Genomic DNA, 13,862 nt, shown 5'->3' with positions numbered 1-13,862 from the left:
AGTTGGGTTTCAAACCATGCTTCTCTGGCTTCGGTTTGAAAACCTGAATTGCAAGGTAACAAAAAAAAAATACACCCAAACCCCAAACCAAAATTAAAAACCCACCAACCTCCACCCGTAATGAAAGAGCTCGCCATCTGGTTTTACATGAAAACACTTTGATATTCCCGTATCTCCCCTCTTCCTTTTTCTCATCGCTCGAAATCTATTTGCTGAATTGAAGGTAAATTCACCAATAGCTGAGGTCAACCCGAAACGTGAGTGTACAACCGGTGTGCGTTTGGGCTCAGTCTCATTTAAAATAATACCACGAATGGCTCAACTCACCCTGGAGAGGGCCAAGAGAGGGAGACAGAGAGCCACACTGCCTGCAGGTCCTGCACCCGCTGCGTCCACTCACCCGCACTGCTACAACCCAGATAAAAAAAAAATGCAGCTAAAAAAACACCAAAATGAGCTTATTCACAGGTTTTTCCTTTTTAAGCCTTGATCAGTCCCCGGTAAGGTTTGCTGCTTGGTTACACAGGTGTACGAATGAAAGGGACTTTGCGGTGCCCTGGTGGAAGGAGAGAAACAAAGTGGGAAGTGATTGCTACCAAAGACTGCTGTGCAATCACAGCCTCATTTTGGGAGGAGGATGCTTGCATCGAGCAGACTCTGGCCCAAATCCTAGTGACTGTGAGGCTGCCTGCCTCACGAGTTTACCAGCAGTTCTCATTCAGTGGCATGTGAGGGACAGGGACCTTGAAGATAATGAGTCCAATCAGTGGCGGGTGTGAACCAGCACTGCTTCACCACCATCACTAACGTCTCCTCGATTAACCTCAGCCCAGGATCCAGTTCTAACATCTTTGTGGTGTTGCCATAGGAAAAGTTTGCAACATGTAATGATCGTGTACTTTCATAGCTTATTTCTATCTTGAGGGAATTTTCTTTTATCACTCGTTATAAGCAGATTGGATTTTTCTCTTGGCTCGTAGAAAGCCTGTGCTTTGGGCTCTGCAATCCACAGAGCTGGAGACACAAGACTTTTTGTTTTCAGCTGGGTTTTCCAAAAACCTGGAAGATGGCTGAACGTGTTAAGACACCTTTGATAGGAAGTTACAACCCACCCAGAACCGGAGCAGCCAAACCAAACAAACAAACAGCAGCTTGCTGACATCTGTCAGACCAGAGCCACCAAAACAAGCTTGGAGGACAGAAAAGTCACGGGAGAGGCATCAGCTGCCCACCTGCTGCTAGCAGGAAGCCTTTGCAAAGGATCGCAACCCTTGAACTCGGGGAAGGTAAAGCTGGAAGCAGGCAGGCTGCTGGATTGCTAGGAGTGCCAACATCTGCTTCAAACGCTAGTAACTGTCCATGGAGCTGCAGCCCTGCTGGCTTTTCTCGCTCCAGCTCCCCAGAGTGCTGCTGCAGGTGGGTGCCTTTGCTCTCCAGACCTCCTCTTTGTGTTTACAAGCTCTGAGCCCAGCCCCACTGATGGCCACAGCAGTCCTCGGCTCAGGACTCGGCACGTTTTCTCACGTCTCTGCACAGCTTTGAGATCTGGACAGGGCTGTCACCTGCCTCCCCTTGCAACTTTGCTTTGAGGTTCAGGGGTTTCTGAGAGCCAGGTGTCAAAGTCTCAGGCACTCCATGAGACAGGTTGCTTTTGGCTGCATGAAGCCGGAGGATAACATCTCACAGCAAAGAGAACAGCTCGCCAGAGCCTCACGTGCTGCAGCCAGGGCTGCTGCTATCAGACACGCTTGCATTTATCTGCTGTCCCTTTCCCCACCATCTTGCAAAGAGGAATCTGCCATTGTAGGCAGGCCTGGTCTTGACCCAGGCACTCCAAGACCTCAAACCACCTCATCTTCAGTCCTTGCTGATACTCCTGTGAGTCAGCCCATGCTCCTAGACTTGCATACCGCAGTGCTTTCAGCACCAGTGTCGCACACGGTGCAAATCCATGGAGCTTTGGGGCGGGATTTGCACATTTGCCAGTGTAACTGAGGTCCCTTTTGTTTCTAAATGGCAATAGAAAAAATTAAAAAGCCAGCAAAAGCCTCAAGCAAAGGGTGACTTTAAGAAACTCTATAATTAACTGAACTTCTATGAAATGGGAAGGCCTGGAAACCAGAAGTTTTATCTGCCATGCTGTCCCACAAGGGGAATTGGGAAGGACTTTTGTGGCCTGTTTAATAGCAGCTTGTGACCTAACAGTTTGCGTCTCCTAGCAGTAGCTGCCTGGGACTCAGCAAGATGAGCAGTTAACAAACTGTAATTCAAGAAAGCAGGAGAATCCGGGGAGCGTCTTACCTGCCTGTTAAAGTCCAGCCCATTCTGCTCACTTCCTACAACGAAACAAAAGAAAAAGGTCTCAGTATTAACAGCAGAGAGCATCCATCTAAACCTCCCAGAACTCAGGACCACGTAACCAAAGACGTGCTGCTCGCCCAGTGCACTTTAGCGTGAGAGCAAGGAGAGGAGCAGGGAGGTGGAGTCGATGCGAAAGCAGCCATGGAAGCACGAGGGCAGCTTTTGCAGCACTTGGTGGTACCAGCCTTTGCTGAAGTTTTTCCGCCTGGGAGACACCTGGCCAGGCAGCACCGGTGGGGGAGAGCTCACCGACAAAGGGAGATTCCAGCAGGGGTGAACTGGAGGATATTGCAAATCTCCAGGGAAATCCGGGAGCCAGGACTGTGCATAAAGCCAGAGCTAACTGTGGGAGAGGCTAGCAAACAGGTGGCCGAGGCTGTTAACCAGGGATCTTTAGGAACCTGTGTGGTACCAAGTAATTACGGGATATCTAAAGGAACAGAGGGTGCCGTGGGGTTGTGCGCAAGAGGCGTCTCCTTGATTCCAAAAGAGATTGGCAGGCACAGGGGGAAAATCAGACAGGTTTCAGCCTGAAGGTACCGCACAGGCCCTCACTCATTCCCCTTTGATGATAAACATTCCCCCCCCCTCTATCACACCTGCCAAATTCATCAAGAACATCACAGAGGAAAGGCTGTGTGCTCCACAGATATGAATGCTTTAAGGGATTCCACGAAGCCTCTTCAGTTGCAAAGGCAACCCCAAGAAACCCCTTCCCTTCCCCTTTGCAATCCATCCCCTAAGTCATTCTCTTCCAGCCCAACTGAGTTTGTGATAAATAGTCTGAAATTGTTCACATCCCACCACCACAAACCCCTGGGGGCCTTTTGCTCCAGATTTTTTTTTTTTTTTCCAGTATAACGTTCCCCATGAAGCGTAGCCCATGCCCTGTGATCTGATCAAGCTTCAACACATCATGTTTTTCGGGAGTTCATGGCTCTTGCAAGAAGTTGGAAAGCAGTTCGGGGAGGCTGTGCAGGCAGGAGTGCAAACCCAGGAGCGCAAACCCAGCTCTCCCATTGCCTTGCTTGCTTTCAACTGAGCAAGCCTCCACCTCGAGCTAGCAGGCAGTTCTTCAGCTCGCACCATGCTCGTACTATTCCCAGGTGAATCACCAGGGCTCCGAGATCCTCAGGGGGAGTGTTCTTGGTACGATTACTCATGGATGGCAGAATGCTTTTAGAGCCGACTCTAACCATTTCATGGCACCCTGTTCTCTGCTATCTAGAAACTACTCTGAAGATTTTATCTGCAGCACGTTAACAGCACCAGCGATGGAAACTGAGCTGCCTTTGTTGCTCTCTTTGTTGCTGAGCTGCAGGTCTTCGTTATCAGACACAACCAGAGCACTATTTCACGGCAGAGCACGCCGTTGCCCCCCGCTCCAAAATCTCTATCCTCACCACCTGCAGCTCAACCCCAATCCAGGTCTGTACCTTTTTCCGCCAGCCTGTCTGCATTTCTGCTGTGCTGCAACCTGCCCTCCCTTCCTGGCTCCCTCCCGACCTGCTTTTCAAAGCTTTCTTTCCCTTCCCAATCTCAGGTCTTTATCTTCTTCCCTGCAGTTCCCTGATCCTGCTGCCACCTCCGACCCACCAGGCGCTCGTGAGCCCCCCCAGCCGTGGCCAGTTGCCCCCTGACCACCTCTCCCCAGCTGCTCCTGCCCCAGGAATTTGTTCATTCATTGCGCTCCAGCTCCAAGCCCCGAGAGCCAACGACTGCTCATCTAAGCGATGGGAATGCTGATAGCGCTAATAGATGATCGCAATCAGCATCCACACACCTGAGCGGGGCTGCGTGATGATCTTCAAGGCCTGCAGTTTCTACCTTTGCAACCCACGGGGGGTTGATGCAATCTGAGGGCAGTAGCTAAAGGGGAGAAAGGCAAGAAGGAGAGAAGAAGGAAACGCAGTTCCCGGTTGCTAAAATAGAACAGGAAGGAAAAGGTAATCTTCTGCTTTCTTGGACGCAAGGCTTTCGCTCACGTTCAAATGCAGCATGTTGATGAGGCAAGATTCAAAGACCTGGAGGGAAATCCCTGGGTCCCAGTGCTGAGGGCTCTGAGTCACCACCGTACACCCAGCTCCTGGAACCCGGGATGCGCAGCTGGAGCACAGCTTCGTGCTGCATCCCTACCGCAACGAGCCAAACTCTCCAAACGAGGCTGCCAAAACACACAGCAGGTTCAAAGCGCCCAAGCTCAAGCTCTCCAGCACATCCCCTCCTCCTCTTCCAAGCTTCCCACCTTTCTCTTTTCCCTCCCTGCACCAGCAAGCGCAGCCTTCAGACTTCTTTTTCCCTTCCTCTCCTACAAGGCCAGACTCAGCCCCCTCCACATCCCGCCTCAGATGAGCGCAGGTGCTTGGGAGTACCTCATTTTCTGTGACAGTGGAACATGCTGGAAATATGCATGGAGATCAACAGGAACCCATTTGTTGCTTGGGTGTCTAAGTCTGAGATAAGTGCCCCAGGCTGTCTTGGTAGACAACGAGGAGAAATAGGCACCTCCAGAGGCCATTCATCTGACCTATCTTAGACGCCTATCTAAGTCGAGATGAATGGCCCTCTGGAGATGACAATTTCTTTTTATTGACTACAAAGGGACCCAGGGGCAACTAGTTCAGGCTTAGATGTCCAATAGTGTGATATTTAAAACTGGGCGAGGTGATTTCTGCTCCCAGTGGTTATGTAAATGGGGGCTGGATACACAAATCTCTGCAGCTTTTCAGCAGGATCAGTGAGTGTTTGCGCGCAGATTTATTTGCAAACAAATCTCATCTTTTTCTGTTTCAGCAAAAGCTTGTATGTCGAGTGAAATTAAAATGACTTCATCTGCAAGCCAAGGTTTGGGTGTGATAGGGATAACAACTCTCTTGTTCCAGCTAAATCGCTGACTTTCCTACAAATATTTTAAAAACAGACTGCTTTCCTTCCCATTTCTATCAACATCAGGACCCACGCTGAAGGAGTCATTTCTCTCCTTAAAGGAACGGGCTGTTCAAACAGCACGGATCTGCACTTAAGATTTAATCTCTCCTAGCTCCAGGAGATAAAAAGAACGAGAAGTGTAAGTGGCGGCAGATTCTCAACTGCTGCAAACTGCCAGAACGCCGCTCGTTTTGGTGGAGCTCCGCACCAGCCAACAACGTGCTCCTGCTACACCAGCCAGGCACCACGGCCCTCCCTTCCTCCAGTTGCATCAAATTTGGGAAGCCCAGGGACTTAAAGGGAGAAGGGTTGCTTTGAGCTCCTTGCACTACCTTTCCCAGGAGCTTCCCCATCCATTGCCCTCTCCGTGGGTGTCCCGGACAGAGGGGGAGAGGTAGCGATAAGCTCCGCCGGCTCCCCGCAGCACGGCAGCCGAGGGCCACGCTGCTCTCCTTGGTTCACCTGGCAGCTGTTTTGCATAGCACTGGCATCAGATCTGGTGCGAGTTCGCCTGGGGAGGTTTCTCTGGGGATGGGAGCAGCAGCGCAGTTCCGGACGGCTTTCCCCCCACCCCTGCTGTTCCCCCCCGTCTGGAAGGCTTCGCATGCTGTGAAAACCGAGCCCCTGCGCCCCGTCGCAACCGCCCCGATTCCCACTGAAAGCTGCCCAGCCAGTCCGGCTCTCGAGGATAAAAGCCCCGCGATGGCAGAAAGGAAAATCAAGATCGCAGCTCGGCTTCGCCTCGGCGAGGCAAACACATGCAGGAACATGCAGATGTCACCCGCGGGGAGTGACAGCCGCCCGTGGCTTTTCGCCCAGCGACAAAGCAGGGCTGCAACCAGAAGGCTAACTTAATTCCCCTTCCCACCCAGCGACACGCTTAATGCGCCCCGCAGTTTGATCTCGCAGAAGGGACAGGGAATTAGGAGGCGATTTCAATCTTTAGCAGGTGTTGGGGAATTCCCACAGGGAATCAGTTTTCTGCCCATGCATTTGGGAGGGAAATTCAGAACAGCTGAACGGTGATGGGGGAACAGTGCCAGGCAGACACCGGGCAGGGGATTCAGGCTCAGATGTCTAACTTTTAGGTGTCTAATTCCCAGCCAATTGCTCTAGGCTGCCTTTACAGCCACGGAGAGGAAGCCGGCACTTCCAGAGGGCAACTCACCTCGCCCCCAAGACAGAGGGCAGAGAGATGAATCACCTTCTGCTGATGCCTATTTTCATCGCTGACTCTACAAGGCGCCCGGGGTGAGTAGGTCAGGCTTCAGCCTCAGAGTGCTGAATATCTCAAATTAAGATTAATCTCACCTATCCTGAAGTATTCTAGCACCCCAGCTGATAAAGCACAATGCCGTTAGAGGTTGACAAAGTAGGCCAGATGCAGAGCACCTTTCAATACACATTTTCTAGAGGCTAAGGAATTAACTCGCTCACATTGACCGATGCAAGAATCCAGTCCCTCACCAAAAACACAACATAAAGTTAAAACAACACCCAAGAGCAGTTAAAGAAAAGAGTAGTGACACTCATTATAGCTATGAACAATACTTGAGCCACACACTGTAAATGAAGCAAAACATTCACCTGCGCTGAGATGGATGGGGTTCTATTAAGCCAAAAAGATATTTGACTCCTCAGTAATTTAGCTCACTTTGGATACCCGAGCAAACACCATCACAAACCTCTCTGCCATTCCCAGCAGCCGGACCAGCCACTTCTGCAGAACTAGCAGCACAAGCCCTGGCTGGGACGAGCTCACTTAAATCACCTTGTCATCACTTGAGTGGCTGGCCCTGATTCCCCCACCTGTGCCCAGTGGTAATGGGGAGCAGAAAGTGCAGCTGAGCAGACACCAGTTGGTTCCCCAGACCCTTACCTGCCCTGCTGGGATGCTCCCTGTTCCCAAGGTTAGCTCCAGGAGCGTTACTTAAAAGGAACAAGGGAAAGTCTGAACGGGATGGGAAGTTCTCAAGGCAGCCAAATCGGGCTGCAGTCTTCCTGTTCTTTGCGCTAACAACACAAACAGACCAAACCGGGGCATCGGGGCATCTCCATGGGAAAGTCAGGGCTGGTTAGCAGGAAAAGTGAATGTGTGCTGGCTGACTCAGTGAGAGGGCTGCACGACTGCAGGGGAAGCTTTCACTGAAGGCTCGAGCGTTTCATTTGGGTGGAAACCCCCAGGGACATAGAAATGCCTTTCCTTTGTGAGCCTCGCAGAACTCCCACCTCCTGGTGCCACCGCAGCTCCGGGCGCGATGTACCCTTCGTGTGGGGCAGGGCGCGGGGGGAACGCAGGACAGCGAGTGTGGGAGACTCGGGCAGCTTCCAGAAGGAAACCCGAGGGCAGCAGTTGTTCCCACGGAAAACATTTCACCTGCAGGTGTTGGGAGAGGGCAAGTCTCTTCTCTTAGACCAGAGGCAAGAGGCAGATCAGACCAGCTCTTCCTTTGCCCCTCTAATTCAAGTCAAACCAGCCTTTTGTTCCCCTTTCCCCTCCCCATCCTTTTTTATCCTCTTCCATAATGGGATGTTTAAGAAAAAAAAATAAAATAACCCAACCTCAAACCCTAATCACCTTCATTTGAATTTCAAATATCCCCCTCCTGGCCTCCCCCACGCCCCAACTGACTCGGAGCTGGGAATATGGAAATTTCTCCTGCTTGCCTTAAATGTGGCTGTGCTATGAAAATCATCAGCCGTATGCAAATCCCGAGCAGGCCCAATTGCCATAGCAACCAGCTGTTTCCAGCCCGGCTGCTGCTGCTGCTTTTATTTATTTGGGACTTGTCCTGGGGCTGTTCGTGGCTGCAGGGGAAAGAGAGGAGAGAAGTCCTGGAGGCTCGGAGGGAAGTTTCAACGGGGAGAGCTGGCCTTGGCGAGCAGAGGCACAGCCAAGGACGGGGCTCGGCGTGGGGCTGGGGAAGGCCAAGTTTCCTCAAAAGACTTTGGCCTGATGGCCTGTTTCCAGCCCTGTCTGCGGAGGTAACGGCAGAAGAAAGAGGAAGGCTCGGCCCAGGCATCCCTGGGCTCGCCTGCTGGGGGGTGTCCGAGAGCAGCCTGAGCACCCCCCAACCCATTTCATGCTGCTCAACCTGACATGGCTTGGGCATGTTTCCTTGTACCTGAGTTAGAAGCAGATGCAGAGGTGAAAACCTCTGTATCCTATTTGAGTATAAGCCATAAAGTTTAAAAGAAAGCCTACCCAGAAACCCAGAGCCCTACCACAGCAATACGACAAACACCGGTGACCCCAGCCCCCGAGAGAGCTGCACCCACCCCGGGGAGCAGCTCCTGCAGCAAGGAGCTTACACCTGGCCAAAAGGCTGGGGATGAGCTGGGGACCCCCACTTCAGGGCTGAAAATCCCGTTTGCACAGGGCAGACACTGAAACGAGGGCTCTGGTTTTCCACCGCGTGGCTTTGATGCAGAAGGCACGGACAGACATCAGGAGATGGGGAACCAGGAGGGGCTTGGGGCCTGGTGGCGGCAGTGGAGGCAGGCTTTTACCTCTTGCTGCCACCCTTCTACTGCCACAAGCTGGCTGGAGTCGAGGAGCTGGGGGGAGGAATGACACTCAAAGGTGCATCCCCCCTGCAAGACCGTAGGAGCAGAGGCATCGTAGTTCCTTACCACTTGCACTGCCTTGGGGTTCAAAGGAAGGGCTCTTCCTGATCTTCAGAAGGAAGGATATCTGCTCTACTGCTTCCTAACCCTCCAAAAGAGGCTGAGACAACCACGGTGCTGTTGTCACCAGAGCTGCCGAGAGCCCCCTTTCCACCTCCACGAGCCCTCCCCACTCAACCCCACTCCTCGACCCGTCTGCTTCCAGCTCCCAGCCCTGCCCCAGCTGTGCACGCCATCGGGCCAGCCCTTTGCCACCACCCCAGGCAGCGATACCAGCTGCTTTAGGGCAGCGGGGCCGCTGTAGGGCCGTCCCGCGCTGCGTGCAGCCCCGCAGCCCCGCTCCCTTCCCCGTGCACCGGGATGCCCATCGCGCACCCCGCCCTGGGCTCCTGGCAGCCTGTCCAGCTCCCCGTGTTGCAGGGTGGGGAGGGAAGATGTTCGGAGCGCCCGCAGCTATTCAGTTACCGATGGTTGTGTTTGAAGAGCTTCCCTATCGCCCTTTTGTTAAGGCTTTGGCTTCCCCCCCATAGCCTCAACAGATGAAATCAAAGGGAAGTAGCTTTGCTTGGTGTAACCTGTTTTGATCAAGCAGATAAACGGGGAACAAGTGTCTGACACAAACAAACAGACAGACAGAGGCAAGTCCCACCTCAGCATTTTGTTGCATCAGATACAGAGGGCTTAGATAAACCACAAGAAGGGGGAGATCTCTGCCTCTCGGCTGGAAGACCAGGGGCGACACTCGGCAGTGCCAAGCCCCCACAGTTCCCATAAAAAAAACTCAACCCAGAACTTGCTGGCATGGCTTTCATCAGTTTAAAAAGATGAAAAGAGCTCGCAGCCAAGCGCAAAACTCGCGCTTGTCATTACCCCCCATGGAGTCCGCGGGACTGCCGGCAAGCCCAGCGCGCAGCAAAGGGCAGGGAGGATGGCACGGCACGGCACGGCACGGCACGGCTCCACGGGCATAACCTGAGCATCTCGCACACGTGCCGCAATAGGAAAGGCAGGGGTAAAGCAAGGGAGGGCTTAGGATTTGCAGGACGGGGCAGGGGATATCCTATTTGTTATTATTATTATTATTATTATTATTATTATTATTATTATTATTATTATTGAGGTCATGTTTTTTTTTTTCTACCATGGCAGAATTTTGCTGCAACCAGCAGACACGGGGAAAAAAGGAATACAAAGAAATGTAGAATTTTGGAGGACATCTTACTAAAAGCTTTGAAGTGTTTTTTAAGAAATTGGTGTGGATAAGAAAAAAAAAGGAAAAAAAAAAAAGAAAAAGCTTAGTTTTCCTAACCTCTTACGAAAAAGGAACAATTTGAAAATTTTCTCAAAAAGAAAAAAGTCCCACAATTATTTCAAACACTTCCAAAGTAAAACAATGCCCCAAATTACCCTTTTTTTTCTCCTCTGAGCCCAGAACTGGCGGAGATATGAAAGGATGAGATTATGCTTCTGCTACTGCCACTTCCCATCAGATCTTTAGGCATCAGTTTTAGATCAAGGGCTCGGTTTACAAAAGCATTTTGGCACCCAACTCTCTCCTTTTCTTTTTTTTTTAACATTATTATTATTTTAAATTCTTCTTGGAGCCAGTCTACATCTTTTGGTGATGAAAGGCCTTTGTAGATCTGCACCTAGAAAGATTTCCAGCCTTTAGAAGCCATAATATTGGTAGTTTGGTAACTGCCCTCTCCTTCCAGGGGGGAACAAATTTCCTGGGGAGCAGTGCATTGGCGCAATTCATTAGGAAATGGGTCTTCAGCTAGTAAGTAATTGGAAAATAAATTTTCCCACATGAAGCTGGTAAACAAAGCACTGTTGCAGTAAAGATCCCTCTAACAATGTGTATCGGGGAAAATAAAACTTCAGGGAAGTTCAGTACAAAGCGCTCTGTTGTTTGTAAACGGGATGCTCGGGAAGAGGGGAAAAACCAAACAAAGAGGCGGAAAAGCTTCGGTGCAGCATCAAGGCCGCCCCTTGGTGGGCTTGGCTGGTTGTGAGCGCTGGTGGGGCTGGATGAGGCCCTGAGGGACACCGGTGCCGGCAGGGCATGGGGCTGCTCTGGCCCCAAATCTCCCGTAGGGTCCCATCACCTGCATCCTCTCATCCCCCGGCCCCAACACCGTGCTCTTGTAAGGTCTCCACCAGTCCCGGTGGAGGAAAGCCTTGGAGGAGAGCCCGATTGAAAGAAGTTGCTTGCATCAGTCCGCAGGGAAGTGTCACTCTTTTGTAAATGAGGGAGATTTACTTGTTCTGATTTCCCTGCCTGATTTGAAGGCTCCCGGAGCAGCGCTGAACATTTTTGTTATTTTAAAACAAATTGCCTCCACTTCTCCGCATTCTCCTCGCAATTACCACTAGAAAGAGGTGCTACAGCTCACACTAATGGCTGTCTGGGAAGCTTACACCAAAAAACCGCACTGCACCCGGCCAGCCGCCCCTGCTGGGGCACTGGGTGCTTGGGGAGCCGCTGCCTCCCCCTTGAAAGCTCCCCCAAAATGCGAGCAGGGAATTTTGGAAGGGCTCAGGACACGCTTGCTGCCAGGCGGCGTTGAATTGATTTATCTCAGAAAACCAGCTTGGGGGCAGCTGAAAGCCATGAGCAGAGGCTGACCTGACCAAAGTCAAGTGGAGTTCATGGACGTGAATAGAACCAGATTTTATCTCTGCCTTAGATTATGTCAAATAACCAACTTATGAGCTCGGAGGATTTCTAGACCTCAGTGTACGGTGTAAATAAAGGGGCAGTTTTAGTCCTATTAAAACATGCCTAGGCTTCTCTGCCTTTAGCAAGATCTCTCTCTCTCTCTTTTTTTTTTTTTTTTCCTTTTTCCTCAATCCTCTTAATCGATAAAAGGAGAAGTAAAATCATTCCATGTGAAGTTTTAATCTGTTGTTACACGTGCCCCCACCCCAAGCTTAGTGCTCGTCATGACTCACAGACCAATTCTTCTGCATTGTCTCTGTGAGTTATGGTTTTAAAGAGTGCTTATTCCAAGTCTACAGATGAGTCTCACTGTTTCTAATAACCTTTCTTATATTACAACTATAACTAGTGGGTGCTTAATGCCTTTCTTATTGCTATTTATTTGCCTACGAAGGAGTCTGACCATAAGCCACATCCTCAAGATCCTGCACTCAGCCCACTGTGGGCAGTGGCAGTCAGAAGCGATGCTGGAAAACATGACATGGATTTTTTGGGGGTATCTCACACCCTGTAGCAGTGCAGGAATTGGTAAGCAAACTGGCAGAAGTCAGCAGTAATGCCAGTGCTATTATCTTCACGGGATCGCCCAGTTCTTCAGCTTTCCGTCTGCAAGGAAAGCTGAGGCTTCTAGCCACAGAGCAGGGAGAGGCTGAGCATCAGGTGGGAGTAGTGGGGATGAGAAACCCAATCACGCCTCAAGAAGAACAGCGATACATTTTGGCTGGAGCTACCAAGCTGGATTCGACTGTTCCAGAAGTCCCTCCCATTTTTCTACATATACGTGGCCAAAAAAGGCTTCATCCCTGGGAGTTTTGTCTGGGGAGACATTCCTGACATGAACCCCGTGCACAACGTGGAGCTGTTGGTGCTGAGCTGAGCGGACCAGGACCATTTCAGTGGCATTATTCATTTGGTGAGAGAAGGGAGCGTATTTCCATGCTCAAACCGCAGGGCCACGCACTGATTCAGTGCTCTCACACAAGGATCTTGCATGCTGATCAAGATACCAATGCAATCCTAGCCCAGAGCACATTCTTGATCAACTCCCCGGCTGGCTGGAAGGACGCAACGCAGCAGCAACAGGAGCAAAGCACCGGCGGAAAGTTCCAGCACCCGAGCCCCCTGATCCCTTCCCCTCCCTCGGTGGCCCCCCTGTGTCCCAGACCCTCCTTACCTGGCTCCACCTGGTCGGGCTCGTGCCGAGTGTCTGTGGAATCCGCCGCATCGCCGCTCATCTTGATCTCTGGAAAAGATGGCACAACTGATTTTAATAACAGGTCACAGTCCCAGGCAACAGGCACATGTGGCTTCCACTAAACAGCACAAATGAATGTGTAATTATAATAAACCATCAGACTTTCAAATTTCTGATTCCTCAACATACAGGCACTAGAATATTCATCAGCTCTGAGGCTGCACTTTCCCTCCTGTTGCTCTTTGCATCCCCCCTCGCTCCTTTTCCCCCTCCTCAATTCGCTGCTGTGCCTCTCACCTCCTGCACTGCAAGGGGCTCGGGAAGCACCGGGAGCCCTCCCTGCCCCGCTGGCCTCTCCCCCGCGCTTTATGCAGCCTTCCCAGAGCAGCCGGTGACGCTGCCCTCCACCGCCACACCTGCAGGGGATCCCTCCCAGCCTTGCCCCCTCTCCCACATCCCTTCCTTTTTATTTGGGGATGGCGCAGCGGGGCCAGAGCTTGGTGCTGTGCAGGGCGCAATCAGCCAGGGCCGGCCTTGGCGAGGCAGAAGCGGAGCAGGATGCTCAGGGAGGGAAACAAGCTCTCTTCTCTTCCTCTCAAACTCGGTTTGTTCTCCCCAGAACTCCTCTTGGCAAAGTGCTGCCCTGCACACACGTGCTCACACCCCTCTCAGACCACAAAGCCATGTCCCCAAGGAGAACACTGCCACCACGGTCCGGCACGCTTCCCTCCATCCTTTCCAAGGCCAATAAATTTGTCATTTACCCTTGAAGTGATGGCTGCCACCACACCCGGGGCCACGTTCTCCTTCGGGGACAGCTGAAAGAAAAGGGTGGGAATAGTCAACTTTGCACTGGGTTGCTCCTGCCTCCTTAAAAGAGGCAAAGTACACACCGGGTGAGAGAAGGAAGAATATCTATTCAAATTCAGTCGGACACCCCCTCGCCCTCTTCTCCCCTTTGCATGGGAATTTTAACTCTTTCCAGGCTGGCTGGGGGGGGGGAAAAAGATAAGAATACATTTTTATAAA

At 51.5% G+C, this 13,862-nt stretch overlaps 1 protein-coding gene across 4 annotated transcripts in view; it reads right to left on the bottom strand.

Annotated features, from left to right (window-relative positions):
* The window catches only part of POU2F3 (POU class 2 homeobox 3), a 41,812-nt gene that overhangs the window by 23,709 nt on the left and 4,241 nt on the right, over positions 1-13,862 (bottom strand). For 2 of the 4 annotated variants that reach the window (XM_083808195.1, XM_083808196.1), the window contains exons 2-4: positions 13,598-13,651; positions 12,813-12,881; positions 2,302-2,336 (exon numbers count right to left, since the gene is read on the bottom strand). In XM_083808195.1, the coding sequence (XP_083664321.1) occupies positions 2,302-2,336; positions 12,813-12,881; positions 13,598-13,651 (158 nt within the window). Of the gene's footprint in view, positions 1-2,301; positions 2,337-12,812; positions 12,882-13,130; positions 13,544-13,597; positions 13,652-13,862 lie in introns of those variants that run through there. The other 2 variants (XM_083808198.1, XM_083808197.1) reach the window with 2 other exon arrangements.

This window comes from Anser anser, assembly GCF_964211835.1.
Source record: "Anser anser genome assembly, chromosome: 22".
NCBI lineage: Eukaryota > Metazoa > Chordata > Aves > Anseriformes > Anatidae > Anser > Anser anser.
The sequence above is the reverse complement of the archived record's forward strand: the minus strand, read 5'-3'. Positions and strand labels throughout refer to the sequence as shown.